Source organism: Ornithorhynchus anatinus, chromosome 7 (assembly GCF_004115215.2).
Source record: "Ornithorhynchus anatinus isolate Pmale09 chromosome 7, mOrnAna1.pri.v4, whole genome shotgun sequence".
NCBI classification, from domain to species: Eukaryota; Metazoa; Chordata; class Mammalia; order Monotremata; family Ornithorhynchidae; genus Ornithorhynchus; species Ornithorhynchus anatinus.
The window spans coordinates 37,024,750-37,044,362 of record NC_041734.1 but is presented as its reverse complement, the minus strand read 5'-3'; the positions used below and the strand labels follow the sequence as shown (position 1 = coordinate 37,044,362).

The following is a 19,613-nucleotide window of genomic DNA, read 5'->3' as shown; positions in this document are numbered from 1 at the left end:
CCCTCTTCTGGTTCTCCTATATCTCTGGCTTCTTTTTCTCAGTCTCTGTTGCAGGCTCCTTCTCTGCCTCCCACCCACTTATTGTGGGAGTCCCTCAAAGCTCAATTCTGGGTCCCCTTCTATTCTCCATTTTCACTCACTCCCTTGAAGAAATCATTGCTCCCATGGCTTCAACTACCTTTTTTATACAGATGATCCCCGAAAATACATTTTCAGTCCTGAAATTTCTCCTTCTCTGGAGTCTTGTATTTCCCCCTGCCTTCAGGACATCTCTATTTGGATGTCCTGCTGACACTTCAAACTTAACATATTGAAAACAGAACTCATTTTCACACCCAAACCCTATCTTCCCCTTGAATTTCCCATCACTGTAGAGAGCACCACCATCCTCCCTGTTTCACCAGTCCGTAACGTGGGCATTATCCTCGACTCACCTCTGTCATTCAACCCCCTTGTTCATTCAACCCCCATATTCATTCAACCCACATGTTCAAATCTGTTACCAAATCCTTTCGGTTTTCCCTTTACAACATTGCTAAAATCACCCCTTCCTTTCTATTCAAACTGCTACTATGCTGATCCAAGCACTTATCCTATCCCGCCTTCACTGTTGCATCTTCCTCCTTTAGAGGAGCAGCGTGGCGCAGTGGAACGAGCACGGGCTTTGGAGTCAGGGCTCATGAGTTCGAATCCCAGCTCTGCCACTTGTCAGCTGTGTGACTGTGGGCAAGTCACTTAACTTCTCTGTGCCTCAGTTCCCTCATCTGTAAAATGGGGATTAAGACTGTGAGCCCCACATGGGACAACCTGATTCCCCTGTGTTTACCCCAGCGCTTAGAACAGTGCTCTGCACATAGTAAGCGCTTAACAAATACCAACATTATTCCTCCTTGCCAACCTCCTTGTTACGTATCTCTTCCCACTCCAGTCCATACTTTAGTCTGCTGTCCAGATCATTTTTCTAAAAAAAAATTCAGTCCATGTTTTCGCACTCATCAGGAACCTCCAGTGGTTGCCCATCTACCTCCACGTCAAACAGAAGCACTTTGCCTTTACCTTTAAAACACTCTGACTGGTCTTCCCTTTTTACCTCACCTTGCTGATTTCCTACTACAACCCAACATGCTCAAGTTGCTCCTCTAATGCCAACTTACTCACTATACCTCCATCTCATCTATCCCCAGCCCCTCGCCCATATCCTGACTCTGGCATGGAACCCCTTCCTTTTTCATATCTGACAGATCAGCACTCTCCCCACTTTGAAAGTCTTATAAAAACCCATCCCCTCCAAGAAGCCTTCCCTAACTAAGCCCTCATTTTCCCTTCTCCTTCTCCCTTATGTATAGGCCTAGTATTTGGATTTGCACCCTTTAAAAGCAGCATGACATAGTGGATAGAGCATGGTCCTGGGAGTCAGAAAGGTATGGGTTCTATTCCATCTTCTTATTCATAGTATTCATAAATACTACTGAATAATCCCAGCGCCACTGCTTGTCTGCCCTGTGACCATGGGCAAGTCACTTTACTTCTGTGGGTCTCAGGAGCCTCAGTGGGGACTGACACTGTGAGCCCCTCATGGGACAGGGACTGTGTCCAACCCAATTTGCTTGTATCTACCCTAGCGCTTATTATAGTGCCTGGCATATAGTAAGTGCCTTTTTCCCTCTGCTCCCTCTACCCCTCCTTCCACCTCTCCGCAGCTAAACCCTCTTCTCCCCTCTTTCCCTCTCCTCCCCCCTCCCATCCCACCCCCTCAGCACTGTACTCATCCACTCTGTATATATCTTTATCACCCTATTCATTTTGTTTATTTTGTTTAATGAGATGTACATCACCCTGATTCTATTTAGTTGCCATTGTTTTTATGAGGTGTTCCTCCCCTTGACTCTGTTTATTGCCATTGTTCTTGTCTGCCTGTCTCCCCCGATTAGACTGTAAGCCCCTCAATCGGCAGGGACTGTCTCTATCTGTTGCCGACTTGTTCATTCCAAGCGCTTAGTACAGTGCTCTGCACATAGTAAGCGCTCAATAAATACCACTGAAGGAATGAATGAATGCCTAACAAATGCAATAATTATTATTAGTACTTGATATTCACCCCTCCCTCAGCCCCACAACACTTATGTATTTATTCATAATTTATTTCATTATCTGTCTCCTCTTCTGCATTCTAAGCTTCTTTCATTCATTCATTCAATAGTATTTATTGAGCGCTTACTATGTGCAGAACACTGTACTAAGCACTTGGAATGTACAAATCGGCAGCAGATACAGTCCCTGCCCAATGACGGGCTTACAGTCTAATTGGGGGAGACGTCTAATCGGGCAAGGAGAATGTCTACCAACTCTGCTGTACAGTACTCTCCTGAATATTTAGTACAGTGTTCTGCACATAGTAAGCGCTCAGTAAATATAATTGATGGATTGATTGAAAGTAATAGTAGGCAGGCTGTAATAGAGAAATTTGTCAAAGTACTGTGAAAATTCTCACAAGGGCCGGGGCCAGGAAATGTGAACTGGCCAAACCTTATCGTAACCCTGGTTTCTTTCTTTTGTGTATTTCCCATTCAAACAACAGAGCCTCAAATTTATTTTTCAAGGTGTGTCTCATTGTGTGGTTAGAATTTGAATACCTACCTATTACTGAGTGATTGTGAAACTTTTTCAGGTCTATTCATCTTAAAATAAAGAGCCTTAACTAGAAAAGATAATTAATTTTTCCAAGATTAATAGATACACTGTAATGAGAACTGAGTCATAAATATTTTAAAAAATTGATAGGGCTTCAAGAATTTGAATTTGCAAGTCTCAAGACTCAAAAAGGGAAAACAAATCGGTGTATTGCTCCATGTCCTTGCAACAGTGACTAACAGATTACAGAAGTTAAATAATAAACAATCAAATTAATACAGTGACTCAATGTTTTGAGTGGAATTTGTACAACTTTTTAAATTCTGTATCCTTTGTATTTAAGGATAAAAGGCCATTTATTATAATAATGTCTTCCTGTACTACATGCCTATTTCCATATAATTCAGAATAGCAAAGTCTATTTTATATATGGGCACAGATCTAAACTTTTCATTATACACAGGTTTGTTTAATTGGTTCACTTGCAAATTATGTATATGACCACCTACAAATATATTTTCCCTCTCAAGATCACACCTGGAGAGTTTCCATTACTCTACCCATCTCAGCTGTGGGAGGGAGAGTCAAGCAGAGGTCTACCCATTCTATACCGAGGTTGGGCAGTGGATAGCGAGTGGAAGGCAGTTTGCTACAAGTCAAAACTCACCTGTGCTGGGCAGCAGTGGCATGGGAGAGAGTCAAGGGTGGAGACTGAAATTGGCTACACGGAAAAAGGCAATGGCAAACCACTTCTTTACTTTTACTAAGAAAACTCTATGGATATACTACCAGAACCACTGCAGATGGAGAGTGGGGCATTCTGGGAGAGATGTGTCCATGGTGTCGCTATGGGATGGAAATGACTCGACTGCATAAGGCAAGACAAGACTGTATGCTGAACACTGTACTAAGCACTTGGGGGAGTGCACCACAACAATGTAACAAGCACATTCCCTGCCTACAGTGAACTTGCAGTCTAGAGGGAGCTTACTGGCTCCCATCGAATTTCTTTAGCAGGTACATTTTGAAGCTTTGAAAATCAGTCTGCACTCATCCCTCTAGAGCCAGCTTAATTATTCAGTAGCTAATTAACCAGTTAGTCCATTAGCAAGACCATCTTGCTTCCCCTCTCTGCCTCCTGCTGTCTAGATTTTGGTCATTTCCTTGCTCATTAGAATCTCCAAGGCTTGCTAGTGAAATTACTCTATCGAGAACAGTGATCTGTAAGGAAGCTTTTCTAGACTTTTACTATAACAAATAACCACTGGTATCATGTTGTCCTACCAGTAACCACCCAGTGTTTGATGTTTGAAAGGGTTTTTCTTACATCAGTCATTGCTTGAATTAAACTCTGCTAAATACAGTTTAGAGCTTTTCAACTTGGAAAGATCATTCTGAGAGCAATCCTTACGCTCATTGAGCTTATCAACTCCCTGTTCTCTTGGAATATCAAGCTTTACATTGAGTGCTAATTAGAGCCTCACAGTTAAGAGAAAGTTTAACTGCCTCTATTAGGCCCTTCTCAATTCATTTTTCAGGTCCATTGGCAACTTCGGATACCAGAACCTACTTAAAAACCCCAGCCAGAGATTCGCTGCTTGCCTACTTGTAGACTTAAGTGAAAATAACCCCGAGCAAAAGGTTTCCATTTTTATGGTAGAAAATCTGCTTCAGAAAAAGTCTGATGATGTCTTCAAAGAAGGCATGGCAGTCTTTTTGTTGCTCTGCCATTTAGACGGGAGCCGTCAGGTAAATGAATAGAGGGTGAGCTAACTCCAGTTGCCTGTTTCTGACCCCAGATCACAAGCCACTGTTTCTACCATAGCTGGGGAAATTTTATCTCTGTCTATGGCAATATTAAAGCCGCCTGTCTCCCACCGTCTTCCTCCCCGCATTAACTCCTGAGCCAAGGCTGAAGCAAATACGGCATAGGAGAGGGAGACTGAGATGTCACTGAGGACAAGAGGGGGAGAAGCAGGTGACACTGTCACGTGGAGAACTAGGGTCGACAGGAGGCACCTCCAAGGCCCATGCCAAGACGTGAAACTTTGGAACACCACCTGCCATCTGGTGAGATGAGACGTTCATGTTTAAGTGGGATGCCTGGCAATCTACCCGTGTCACAACCCCCAGTGCCAGGAGGACAGTTTGCCCACCGTCCTCTGGGCCGACTATCGAGGGTGATTCTTCTCCAGTGTGTGTGCTTCAAGGTGGTTACTTACTCCACACAATAAGTGATCAGTAAATACTATTGACTGACTGACTGGTTACCCATTCCTCTGTACCAATGATAGTTTGTTTGCTAATGTTTATAATCTATAATGTTTTTTCCATGAAGTAAACTGGCTAGAAACCCTTTTTTTAAAAAAAACAAAAAACACGGCATTTATTAAGCCCTTACTGTGTCAGGCACTGTACTAAGCTCTGGGGTTGTTACAAGCTAATCAGGTTGGACACAGTCCATGCCCCACATGGGGCTCACAGTCTTAATCCCCATTTTACAGATAAGGTAACTGAAGCTCAGAGAAGTAAAACGACGTGTCCAAGGTCACACAGCAGACAAGTGGTGGAGCCAGAATTAGAATCCACGTCCTTCTGACTTGTAGACCTGTGCCCTATTCCTAGGCCACGCTGCTTCTCTACAAAGTGTACCACTAAATATTCTTTAAAAATGTACCTCTTTGCTGAATCAGCCGAAACCAAGAACCATTGCAGGCCTGAGAAAATGAAGACCTACAGGTGCATAGAAGTAGGATCTGATGTGCAAAGTCATGGATATTGTTTTTATGCTTGCTAATATGTCTGCCTCTGTATAGCGTGGTCCCATCTGCTGCTTGTTGAGATGGAAGTTCTGCTGAGACTTGGGGAGCAAAGATTCACAAGCCTTATGGAGCTCAGCACTTTTTGTCTCCCTCATGTTCAATATCAGCTGCTTTTTTTGTCATCATACTCAATTAGTAATTTTCAAGTGTCCTGGTACCAAGGACAAAAACCTTCGAAACCTCTCCTGTAACTGCAGTTGTCTTTAAATGACATAGTGATTTTTTTTTAAAGAACCACAACACAGATTCATTTTCTTAATTAGTCCTAAAATTAATAATAAGGTGTGAAGGCTTAGGGCAGATGAGTAGGTATATTAACACAGTATGTCATTTTTAATTCCCTTATTCTTGACTAGTAAAAATAAACACCCACACTTGTTCTAATAATAGTCTATGAAGAAATTGGCACTGAGGGGTTAGAGGTGACTTCCTCAGACTTAAAGGATAGCAAACTATTAGAGTTCAGGGTTGTTTGTGCTTAGCCTCTGGGCCGATGTAATTCAAATCCCCCAAGTATTATCCCTCATTCTCACTGCTGAGAAGTGAAACATTGAAAAGATTTTCGATTCCTTTTTTCCCTCTGACACTTACCTTTCATGCACATGGCCTGAAGGAGTTTCTGATTCTAGACGGGATTTCTACTTGATCTTTAAGTGTTTTTGTTCCACTCTGCAGTCATCCTACATAGAAAGCAAAGGCAAACTCAACACACCTGGCTCCTCAGCAGAAGTTCAGAATCGTGGGGAGTCAAACTTCAGTCTGCAGTCTCTCCAGTCTGTCTTTTCTTAAGGTATCGATTGAGCACTCACTGTGTACAGAGCCCTATGCTAAGCACTCCCTAGTTAACATTTATTCTCCCTAAATTTGTAAGTATTTGGCTTCTCTTCGCAAGGGCAAGGAGCAAAGAGGGGGTTGTGATCATGTCATGGTGGAGATTTTGGGAAAAAGTCCTGCCAAATGGAAAAGGACAGTTGATGGCAAAAAGACCCTTTAGTTTTTTTTTTAATGTCATCACAATATAGATCTAAGAAATAAAGGGATCTTGGGCTCTTTTGCCTTATATAGGTTAGCCCTCACTTCATTATATTGTTTTTTTGTATATTCATATATCATTCCTTTCTAATTGTGAAGTGGAGAAGTCACACAATGTTTACTGGTAGGATAGTGGTTTTTGTTTTTTTTTTTTTGTAGGCAAAGCCTTTATTTGATACATAATTGCTAGTTACATTTAGGCTCCACTATGATGTTGTATTCCTCTGAGAATTCTGTCATCACTGAGAATTTTAATTATTAGTGTCTGTTGTTGTTTTTTTCCAGTCTTCTTAATGCTAAATGAAAGATTCCATCTAGATCCCTTTCTGGGTTCTATTTGAAATGGGAATTCTTTTTGGAATGTGGTGAAGCTGTGTTGAAAAGAGTCCTGAATTGAAATTTCTTAAAGGAGGACAGGGCAAGGTAAAGGGTGGAGGGATGAAGGCCAGAAGACAGTAGGAGTGAGGATGTGTATAATGAGATCAATTTATTAATTATAAAATTCACTGTATGGTTTATCTTTGACTTTGGATCCGGAGTGATACACATCATTAAATCCCTCAAGTTCTCCTGACTTCTTTTATTGGCATTAATGTATGCCAGTGCAGACCCAGAAGCATTAACTACAGGTACAATTAGGCATTTGTGCTGTTTTCATAAATAGTGGAGGTATTGACATTAAGCATATGCAGGAATCTCTATAGTGATAAATATTTACCAATATTTATTTTGGCAGAAACATCTTGCTCAAACACTTCTTGCTGCACCCTTGTGAATAGAATACCCCTGTTATTCCCACAGTCCAGGACTGAGAGTACAATATCTTATGGAGTTAATCATAGTATCAATCAGAGCAGGACTTTTACCAGCTCTGTAACTGGAATCTACATTTCGAGCCTTTTTTTAACCATTGCACCATTTAATTTTTCTTCCAGTTTAAGAAAATGGCATTGTCCTGAAAGTCTTGGGAAGTTGTATAGAAATTCTGTAAAAACCCATTTTAACAGAATAGGTTAGGGCCTCACACTTTTCAGGTTTGCATGTTTTTTCCATAGTAACAGGGATCTAGTAAACTACACTGACGTCAGAACTACCTTCCTTTGTCCTCCATTCATATTAGAATGGAAAACATTTTTCACTCAGTCTTTCAGATGTTGTAATTCAATCAGTTGTTTTTACCGAGTGCTTACTTTGTGCAGAGCACTGTACTAAGCACATGAGTACAATGTAACAGAGTTGGTAGATATGTTCTCTGCGCACAAGGAGCTTACAGTCTAGAAGGGGAGACAGTCATTAAAATAAATTATGAGAAGCAGTGTGGCTCAGTGGAAAGAGTCCAGGCTTGGGAGTCAGAGGTCATAGCTTCGAATCCCGGCTCTGCCACTTGTCAGCTGTGTGACTGTGGGCAAGTCACTTCACTTCTCTGTGCCTCAGTTCCCTCATCTGTAAAATGGGGATTAAGTCTGTGAGCCTCACGTGGGACAATCTGATTACCCTGTATCTCCCCAAGCACTTAAAACAGTGCTCTGCACATAGTAAGCGCCTAACAAATACCAACATTATTATTATTATTATTATGGATACATACATAAGTGGGGAGGGGCTGAAGGTGGGCTGAATAAAGGCTGCAAATCCAAGTGTGAGGGAGTGGGATAAAGAGAAATGGCTTAGTCGGGGAAGGCCTCTTGGAGGAAATGCAATTTTAATAAGGCTTTGAAGGTGGGGAGATTGGTGGTCTGTCGGATACGAAGGAGAAGGGAGGTCTGGCCCAAGGCAGGACATGGGCAAGGGGTTCGGGGCAGTGATAGTCATTCATTCAATCGTATTTATTAAGCGTTTACTGTGTGCAGAGCACTGTAAGTGCTTAGGAAAGAACAATACACAATAAACAGTGACATTCTCTGCCCACAGTGAGCGAGGTTGAGGTAAAGTGAGGACGTTGGCGTTGAGGAGCAAAGTGAGCATGCTGGATTGTAGTAAGAAATCAGTGAGCTAAGATTGAAGGGGGCAAGATGGTGGAGTCCTTTAAAATCGATGGTAAGGTGTTTCTTTGTGATGCAGAGGCATCACTTGAGGCCATTGGCAACCGTTGGGCTCTGGGCAGACCGAGGGAAGAAAGGGTAAACCTGGTAAAGGGATCTGGTAATAGCCGTATTCCAGAATACCAGGTTTTGACTCTTAAGCAGACTTGTGGTCACTTGCAAGATCCAACTGAGGCGAAGGGAGTAGAGTAGTGACTTTGTATTATGAGTACTTTTACGCGTTTATTGAAATATTTGCAAATAGTTATTGCATCAGTATTCTGATGGCTTTTTGTTAATCTCTGCTTGAATTTCCAATGATTAGCAAATGTGTAGCTTTGAAATTGAAGTCATGTATGTGATATAGAACAGTGCTTGACACAGCACTTAAGGAATACTATAATTCTAATGATGTACTTTTTTATTTTTAGAAAGATATGTGTGTTGTCCAAAAATGGCATAGCTCTAGACCATAAACTTGTTGTGGACAGGGAACATGTCTGCCAACTTGGTCATGTTATTCATTCATTCATTCATTCAGTTGTATTGAGTGCTTATTGTGTGCAGAGCACTGTACTAAGCACTTGGAAAGTACAATTCAGCAACAGATGGAGATAATCCCTATCCAACAACAGGTGTTATATTTTCCGAAGTGCTTAGTACAGTGGACTGCACATAGTAAGGCCTCAGGGAATATCATTGAATGATTGGCAAAGCAAAATGCAGGCAAATTTAATTGCTGTTATGAGTGAGAAACTGTTCATCTGGCATCAACTATAGCATCAGTGGAACAAGGAGGGTAGAGGTGGGAGCTCTTGAAGGAGAAGTCCAGGTGTGAATTGCTGCTCTCTAACTCGATCTTCCTGCTGCTCTCCCACCAACTTCTCCAGACTCGACCAATGTTATTTATTAAGAACCTAGTGTGTGTTAATCAACTCTGTTATATTGTACTCTCCCAAGTGCTTAGTACAATACGTTGCACAGCGTAGATATTCAATAAGTACGATTAATTGATTGATTTTTAATGGTATTTTTTAAGCACTTAATATGTTCCAGGCATTGTTCTAAAGCGCTGGGGATAGATAAATATAAGCTAATCAGGTTGGACACAGTCCATGTCTCATATGGGGCTCACAGCTTTAATCCTCATTTTACAAATGAGGTAACTGAGGCCCAGAGAAGTGAAGTGACTTGCCCGAGGTCACAAGGCAGACACGTGGCGGAGTGGGATTAGAACCCAGGTCCTTCTGACTCCCAGGCTGTGCTCTATCCACTAGACCACACTGCTTTTTGATTCTGTAGCTTACAGTCTCTGACCACAATGGCTCTTCTCTACCCAACTCTCCATTACTATCATTGGATGGCATTTTCTTCCAGGTTAGCCCTTAATAAGGAATATTGTTTCAGTTTTCCAGAGAGCAGTATTCTCATCTTGAACTCATCTTAATCTCAAGCGCTTAGTGCAGTGCTTTGCACATAGTAAGTACTCAATAAAAATGTTTAAATGAATTATTCTCCCCCAAGTATCATTTATGGGATCACTCATGCATCTTGAAATACTCAGTTACTCTCTTTTTAATGACAGTATTTAAAAATGTCTTGTTTTTACACATTTCAGTATTGCACCAGTTACAGTTTGCAACGATTAGTGTAGCATAAGAAATGCCTCTTTTAACAAGAAGTTACTTCAAGCAGAATTTCACATGCATCTATCTCCTTGTCAACTTTCCTTTTCAGTTTACACTTTATTAATGGAGAGGCAGTGTTTTCTAAAATATCTCTAATGATGAAATCATTGCCAGGAACAGAGCAAGAGATAAACAATCTTAGGAGACTGAAGATGGAGAGAACAATCGACTTACTTTGAAGTGAAAACATAAATAACAAACTCAGTATGGAACAACACAGTGCATACGAGGATTGGTTTTGAATCTTTTTCTCCTGCGTGACTTTCATAGCTCATTTTAAAAAAACTGACCCCAATATTTTAATTTTCCAAGAACAGAAATAAAAGCGGCCAAAAATATAAATACTGCCAAAACATATCAGTTGAATTTGAAAATAAGAAATTGTGCTTCAGAAACTTCAAAATGTCTTAAAGGGCTTAATCTTTTATTTTCATTGAGCTCTCATATTCCTACCAGTTTGTATACGTAAGTATGTTATGTGATGGATGAGCATAACTTAATTTTGTGTCCTCCACCCTTGCATTGGCCAGAGTTGTGAGGATGAAACTATCTCACTATAATGAATAATTCTTCTGATCTTCACCTCTGGTAAATTAGAAGAAGCAGTGTGGCCTAGTGGAAAGAGCATGGGCCTGGGAGTCAGAGCTAATCCTGGTTCGCCCCTTGTCTGCTATGTGACCTTGGGCAAGTCACTTACTTTCTCTGTGCCTCAGTTACCTCATCTGTGAAATGGGGATTAAGACTGTGAGCCCCATGTGGGACAACCTGATTACCTGGTATCCTCCCCAGTGCTTAGAATAGTGCTTGGCACATAGTAAGTGCTAACAAAGCACTTATTATTACAAACAAATCAAGCCATGGTCAGTGGTATTTCATTCATTCATTCAATAATATTTATTACGTGCTTACTATGTGCAGAGCACTGTACTAAGCGCTTGGAATATACAATATGGCAACAGATAGAGACAATCACTGCCCAATGACGGGCTCTAGCACTTACTGTATACAGGACACTGTACTCAACTTTTGGGAGAGTACAGTGTAGTAAGGTTGGTAGACATGATCCCTGTTCACAAGGAGTTTAAAACAAATCCGCCGGACTGTAACTTCATTGCGGGCAAGGAAAATGTCTGCCCACACACAACTCTGTTATACTGTACTCTCCCAAGTTCTTAGTATAGTGCTATGCACACCATTATTATTATTGCTATTATTAATAACAATCATACTTATTGAGCATTTACTATGTGCAAAGCACTATACTAAGCGCTTGGGAGAATACAGTATAACACCAGACACGTTCCCTTCCCACAACAAGCTCACAGTCTAGAGTAGGAGACAGATATTAAAATAAATAAATTACAGATATATACATATGTGCCACAGGGAAGGGTTGGGGGCATAAATGAAGGAGCAAGTATGAACCTCGCAGAAGTGAGTGGGAGAATGGGGAGGAGGGCTCAGTCAAAGGAAGGCTTCCTGGAGGAGAAATGCCTTCAATAAGGCTTTGTAGTGGGGAAGAGCAATTATCTGATATAAGGTGGGCAGATGCTCCAGGCCAGAAGTAGGATGTGGGTAAGAGGTTGGCGGCAAGATAGACTCGATGGAGGCACAGTGAGAAAGTTAGTACCAGAGGAATTAGGTGTGTGGGCTGAGTTGTAGTAGGAGAGCAGCAAGGTGAGGTAGGAGGGGCCAAGGTGGTTAAGTGCTTTAAAGTCCATGTTGAGGAGTTTTTGCGTGATGAGGAGGTAGATGGGCAACCACTGATGTTTCTTGAGGACTGGGGAAACATGGACTGAATGTTTTTGAAGGAAAGTGAATTGGGTAGCAGATTGGAGTGTGGACTGGAGTGGAAAGAGACAGGAGACAGGGAAGTCCGTAAGGAGGCTGATACAGGAGACAGGGAGGTCCGTAAGGAGGCTGTTACAGTAATCAAGGCAGGATAGGATAGTGCTTACATTACTGTGGTGGCAGTTTGTATGGAGAAGGAGTGGATTTTGGTGATGCTGTGAAGATGGATAGGATTTAGAGATGGCTAGAGTGAATGGGTAAATATAGTAAATGCTCAAAAAATATCATTGATGATCTATATTCAATCGTATTGAGTGTTTACTGTGTGCAGAGCACTGAACTAAGTGCATGGGAGAATACAGTATATCAATAAACAGACCCATCCCCTGCCCACAACGAACTTACAGTCTGTTCATGACAGTATAGTGGAAGATGCCCATCAATGCTTGTGTTAGTAATGAAACAGGGATAACAGAATTCTGTGATCCATATCCTGTTTTCCCATGGCAAATGGGCATGGGGAAGCTATGGAATGTGAGGCCCTCATCCCATCAGTTTGTGCTGGAATTGTGTCTAGGGTTAACTCATGATAGGGCACAAAAGATGTAATGAGCAATTCCAAATAGGAATGAACGTAGCCTCTTAAGGGGACTCATTAATCAGCACTCAAGAATATTTTGAAAAGTTCAACTCCAGACTCACCAAAGAGTTGTGTTATCAGAGCAGTATGTTATGTGGAAATTGGTCTATATTTCCTACAAAATTCAGAAGATGCGTAAAAGAAAAAATGTTCTTGAATATTAAATAGCTTTTGTTCCCTTGGATGAGGCTATTGATATGACTTGTAGTCATCTTAACGATAATCAGCTCGAAAGGCTGTAGAGTTGTTTTTAATTTTGTCAAACATTCCAATTTTGATTTTACCATTCAAAACCTCTAAATGCGTGTTTATTCTCCAGCTAGTACAGTCAGTTCTCTCAGAACATAGAAAGTCGCATTTTTCAAAGAACCTCATATTGAGGAAAAGTCACACTCATATTTTTTCCATGACTGATGCTACATACCTCTGCATAGCTGTTTCTTCTTACACAGCACAATGATCTATCACAACACACATGTGCTATGTGAAGAATGTTTCTCTCATTCTTGTCACATTCTGTCTGAAGTGTATAGCAAAAACCTTCAGTAGAGGAGAATTAATTGAATGTAAGTGGTAAGTATACCTTCAGTAGCAGGATGTTTACATCGACTTTATAGGCTTGGGTAATGAACAAAAAGTTTGATATTGTATTAAGGTGTGCAGTAGTGCTTACAAATATTTAAGTGCTTACTATATGACAGGCACTATACTAAGTGCTGGGTAGAGACAAGATAATAAGGTCCCCAGTGGGGCTCACAAGTCAAAATTGGAGGGAGAAAAGATCTTGAATCTCCATTTTCCAGATGAGGGAACTGAGGCACAGAGAAGTGAAGTGATTCGCCCATGGTCACAGCAGGCCAGCGGCAAAGCCAGGATTAGAACCTGGTCCTCTGACTCCCGGGCTGCTACTCTTTCCACTAGGCCACGCTGCATGCAGATTTAGAATTCTTTTCTATCTAGTTCTGGCACTCAAGAGGGTCAGTGGAAAACATGGCATGAAATAGGGTGAGATTACTAGTGGAACACACTCTGGGCCACAGATTATGGGACAGTTGTTGATAGGAGACACACAAAATCAGCTTGTTGTGACTGTTTTACCCCAAGTAGAGCATCTGATTTGAACTAATGGCCACAGAGCCAACCCACAAGACTTGGCCCAGAGAGTAGAACACGAGCCTGGGAGTGAGAAGGACTTGGTTTCTAATCCTGGTTCCACCACATGACCGCTCTCTGATCTTGGGCAAGTAGCTTCCTTTCTCTCTTCTTCAGTTACCTCATCTGTAAAAGGGGGTTATGACTGTGAGCCCCGTGTGAGATAGAGACTGTGTCCAACCCGATTTATTTGTATCCTCCCCAGCATTTAGTACAGTGTCTGGTACATAGTAAGCACTTAGCAAGTACCACTATGTCTATGGTTTGTTTTAATCGTGGTTTTGGGTGAATGAGATATGATCTTCCATGAATTGATGGCATTTTGGGACATTTGGTAGTCTCATTGTAGACTTTATTTGGGAAAAGTTATCTGCTCCACTAATGCCTTTTTTCTCCTCTTCTCCTCCTCCCCTCCTCCCAACAGCAGCAACAGGAAATGTTAGCCATGAAACATCAGCAGGAACTTCTGGAACATCAGAGGAAACTGGAACAGCATCGCCAGGAGCAGGAACTAGAGAAGCAGCATAGAGAACAGAAGTTACAGCAGCTCAAAAACAAGGAGAAAGGGAAAGAAAGTAAGTAGCTTTCCTGCCTAGGATTTGGGATGATGAAGTTTAGGCAAAGAGCCTAAACTTGTTTTCTGCTTTATGCCTATTTTACAAATGGCACTTTGGGGCTCCCAGAAGTGCCTTCACTCTGTTGATGCTTTCTTTTATGACTTTTCACCAGGCACGGGATCTGTGTAGGAATTGGATTAAGAGATAGGAAGCAAATTGAGCCATCTTGTAATTAAAGAGGAGGAAATCTGAGTTGTCGTTTGAGTTGAACTTCGAACTGTTTTGATCATTTGACAACAGTCCTCTTCAATGGATTTTGAGTGTCGTATAATCCGGTCATTCAATCAGTAATATTTATTGAGGGCTCACTGTGTGCAGAACACTACTAAGCAGGCTTGAAGACTAGGTGAACATGACCCAGTGTCCAAATTCTCAAATGGTGAAGGAGCAGGGATGGGGAAACTTACTTGCCTATAAAATGAGGGGGGAAACTTTCCTCTCCCGGTGTGGTGCTTACCCGTTTTTCTTTCCTGCTTGCTTGTGCATGGCTTCACATTTGTCTGCCATGCTCTGTCATTTAAGCCCAAGCATATAGCACAGCATAGCATCTACCTGCTCCACAGTTGGGTTTTTTTTTACTGTTGTTGTTATTGTTGTTTGTAAATGGTATTTGTTAAGTCCTTACTCTGTGTCAAGCAGTCGTCTAAGTGCTGGGTACAGGTTAATCAGGTCAGACACAGTCTCTGTCCCATATGGGGCTCACAGTGTAAGCAGGAGGGAGAATGGTTAAAATATCAGGACAGAATAGAATACCCAGTCTATCATGGATAATAATAACCCTTATTGTTGTGGCATTTGTTAAGTGCTTACTATGTGCCAAACACCATGTGAAGCTCTGGAGTAAATACAAGATAACCAGGTTGGACATAGTCTCTGCTCAGTGTGGGAATTGCAGTCTGAGAGGAAAGACAGCTACTTTATCTCCACTTATAGATAAGCCAACTGAGGCACAGCAAAGTTAAGGGACTTGCCCAAGGTCACCTAGCAGGCATTCGGTGCCTGTCAACACCTCAAACTTAATATATCCAAAACAGAGCTCCTCATCTTCACACCTAAACCCTGTTCTCCACCTGACTTCCCCAGCCCTAAGACAGCACCTCCATCCTCCCTGTCTCACAAATCCATTACCTTGGCACTGTCCTCGACTCAGCTCTCATTCAACCCACATACTCAGTCTGTCACCAAATCCTGTCAGTTCTGCCTTCACAGCATTGCTGAAATCCACTCATTCCTCTCTATCCAAACTGCTACTGTGCTGAGCTAAGCACTTATCATATCCTTCCTTGATCAGATTCCTCACTGACCTCTCTACCTCCTGTTTCTCCCCACTCCAGTCCTTACCTCACTCTGCTTGCCTGGCTCACTTTTCTATAAAAGTCCACATCTTGCTTTTCCTCAAGAAGCTCCAGTGGTTGCCTATCCACCTCTGCAGCAAACACAAACTCCTGATCACCCGCTTTAAAGTACTCAATCAGCTCAGCCTCTCTTACCTTACTACAGCACAGCGTGCACGCTTCACTTCTCTAATGCCAACCTACTCACTGTATCTCTTTCTTATCTACCTTGCGGCCACCCCCTTGCCTATGTCCTCTCTCTGGCCTGGAACTCCCTTCTAATTTATCTGTGAAAGACCACCACTTTCCCCACCTTCAAAGCCTTATTAAAGTCACATCTCCTCCAAGAAGCCTTCCCCAACTAAACCCTCATTTCCCCAACTTCCTCTTCCTTCTGTATCACCTGTTCTCTTAGATCTGTATACCTAAAGGACTTTATATTCACTCCACCCTCAGCCCCATATGCACAGAAGTACATATACCTAATTTATTTTAATGTCTGTCTCCCCCTCTAGACTGGAAGCTCCTAGTGGGCAGGGAATATTTCTACCAACTGCGTTATACTCTAAGTGCTTAGTACAGTGTTGTGCACACAGTAAGTGGTTAATAAATACTATGATCAATTGTTTCATAGAAAAAATATTGTATCTGCCAGATGATTTTATAATCCAAAGGACAAGCTTTATAGTAACTGAAGACATGATAAAAACAATTCTTCTCTTACATTTGATCTCTAATACTTAAATAGTTAATCTCTAAATAGTTCAGATGAATTCTGTTTATCTTGAGGACTGAGGTCATCTATTCACTGTGGAGGATGAGTTTTTTTGTAGCATGATGAAAACTAGTTAATGTCTTATCCTTTGCTAGGAGATCACTAGGATTTACTGCTAGGGAAGAGGTGACAATTCATGCTCCTTTAGCTGAGTTATATATGTTCAATTCAGTCTGCCTCCAGGGGCATGAATAACTAGTTTTTGCATCTTCCTATCTCAAATTTCTTCCTTCTTCAGTCTATCCTACCTCCAGCTCTTCAGATAATCTTTAATACATTATATGAATTACTCAAAGTTGCTGCTTATTCCTTTTCCCATTAAAATGTTCTCCTCAACTGCCAACCTTGACCCCAAGCTCTGAAGTATATTTCTTTAATTTCTGATGCCTCTCCCACCCCAGAAATTTATTTTAATGTCTGTTCCACCTGTTAGATTATAAATAAGATCCTTCAGGGTAGAGTTCATGTCTACTAGCTCTCTTATACTCTCATAGTACTCAGTAAATACTGTAGACTGATTGACTCTTGCCTATTTGTGCTTTTCTGCACCCCAGCTACTCCCAAATCAACCTGTTGACTGTTCCTGTCTAGAACTCATTTATCTTTGATCCACTGCTCACAACCTGCTGTTACAAAGAACTTTCTTCCTCCTCAAACCCAGCAGTGGACATCCCTCCCCACCTTCAAAACCCCTTCTAAATATCTATGGCATCTAAGAGGCATTCCCTGATTGAACCCCATTTCCCTGGTTATTTCACCCCTCTCAGTTCACCTTGGCCCCCGCCTTCAACTCTCCTCTCTTTTTGGATGATTAAATCCATCTCCAACCCTGACCTCTCTCCTCAGCATTCTCACATTTTCCTCCTGCCTTCAAGACATCTCTACCTGGATGTCTCACTGACACTCAGACTTAACAAGTGTAAAACAGAACTCCTCATCTTCCCACTCAAAACCTGGCCCTCCCCCTGATTTTCCTATCACTGTAGACAGCCCTGCCATCCTCCTCATCTTGCTAGTCCAAAGCCTTGGCATTATTCTTGAATTCTGTTTCTCATTCCCCTACACATTCAGTGTATTATGAAATACTGTCAGTTTACCTTACCATCATCTCCACCCTTTCCTCTCCATTCAAATTGCTACCATGCTGATCCAGCACTCATCGTTTCCCACCTTGATTATTGCATCAGCTTCCTTGCCGACTTCCCTGCCTCCTCCCTCTCCAGTCCATACTTGTCTTTGCTTTCTGGATCATTTTTTTCTGAAAAAAACTGTTTAGTCGAAAGATTGCCACTCCTTAGAAACCTCCCAGTGGTTGCCCAACCACCTCCCCATAAAACAGAAACTCTTGACCATCAGCTATAAGGTACTCAGTCAGCTACCCTAGACCTATCTAACTTCTCTGATCTCCTACTACAACCCAACCCGCACACTTTGCTTCTCTAATCCTAACCTACTCACTGTATCTCAAGCTCATGTATCTCACCACCAATTCCTTGAAAACGTTCTACCTTAGGCCTCGAGGTCCCTACCCCTTCATATCTGACAATCTACCACTCTCCCCACATTCAAATCCCTCTTAAAATCACATCTCCTTCAGTTGGCCTTTCCAGACTAAACAATTTATTTCCCCTATCCTTTCTCCTCTCTGAGCCAACTAAGAACTTGTTTGTGTACCCCTTAATTACTTTGATACCCCAGTATTCTTATAGTATCCCAGGCATTTCCCCTATCTAATTTGCTATAATGACTGTCTCCCACCATAAACCGTAAGCTTCTTGTGAACCGGAGTCATGTCTGCCAATTCTGGTGGATTGTTCTTTCCCAAGTTCTTAGAACAGTGCCCTTCACAGAGTAAGGACTTAATAAATAACATTGATTGATTTAATAAAAGTGCAAAATACTTATCATTTTGAAATAACTTCCACTTTCTAACATATGACAGCCATAATAATCTACTTGATTTCATTGTTACTACTCACCACTCTTTAGATTCATTGTTAAAGTCTTTTTTTAGGAAAATCAGAGAGGAAAGAGGAGAGAGAATATGAAATCTTAACCCTAGTTTCTTATTTAATTGTATTAACATGTTGCATTATTTTACAAGTGCAATTCATTTTACAGATAATATGTAAATTACATAAGGAAAAGAACCGATTTCATTTGCAAATGACCTACATGTTTGACACGTGTTTGTGGGAGTAATTTTTTTATTTGTCACATCTGTACAGTCATACCTTCTTTAGATGTGGGCGGAATTGAAAAACTGAATAAAACTCATAGAGATGCAAAACCCTGCAGATTAATTTTGAGTGCTCAGTGGAACAAGTACGACAGATAATCCAATTCAAAGCCACTGCTTTCAAACTACACATCTCTATTGATTCAGCCTGACTGGGTTTCAATGCATTTTTAAAGAAAATTTTAATAAATTGCAGAGTGATATCAACGTCACAATGAAGTGTGTTCATCCCTCCTATGTCTCATGAGCCCAGTATAACCCACCTGTGGGAACAGTGTACAAACTAATTGTTTTAATGATGGCACCTTAGTTGAAACCCAGAGTCTTTAGGCAAGGATGGGCCTTTATTGGGTGTTTTTCTCCAAGGGGGAACAAAACTAGCCAGCGTTCAAGTGCTGGCGTAGAGGAGAAGAGGCTAGTGATACATGAGCAGGGAAACATTAGAGGCGGAAAACAAATTATTCTTCCTGTTACTGTACTTTTGTTACTGGCAAGGGAAGCAAAGAGAAATTTGATTGCTTTTGCGGATCAGCTTTGAGGGAATATAGACTGGAAGGATTAGAACACTTCAATGTAGAAAGATGAATCAATCCCAAGTACACGGCTCTTGGGAGAGTACAAATACAATGGAATTGGTCGATAAGATCCCTGCCCCCAAGGAGCTCACAATCTAGTCAGGAAGGGTGAGATTGAAGATTATAGAATGATAAAGGGTGTGGAGAGAGGGAGATGATGATCATAAAGTGCCACAAACCTGGATGAGGGGTGGTAGGGTTAAAACCTGAAATGGAAATTCTAGTCCACGTGATGGGTGGTAACCATGTGGGAGTCATGATATGGAAGTAAGAAATTTTTAGATGGTGCATACCTT

General features: G+C 41.5%; 1 protein-coding gene across 10 annotated transcripts in view; it reads left to right on the top strand.

Moving 5' to 3' along the window:
- The window catches only part of HDAC4 (histone deacetylase 4), a 516,681-nt gene that overhangs the window by 339,733 nt on the left and 157,335 nt on the right, over positions 1-19,613 (top strand). For all 10 annotated transcript variants that reach the window (XM_029068939.2, XM_029068943.2, XM_029068940.2 and 7 more), the window contains one exon: positions 14,202-14,352. In XM_029068939.2, coding sequence (XP_028924772.1) covers positions 14,202-14,352 — 151 coding nt within the window. The remainder of the gene's footprint in view (positions 1-14,201; positions 14,353-19,613) is intronic.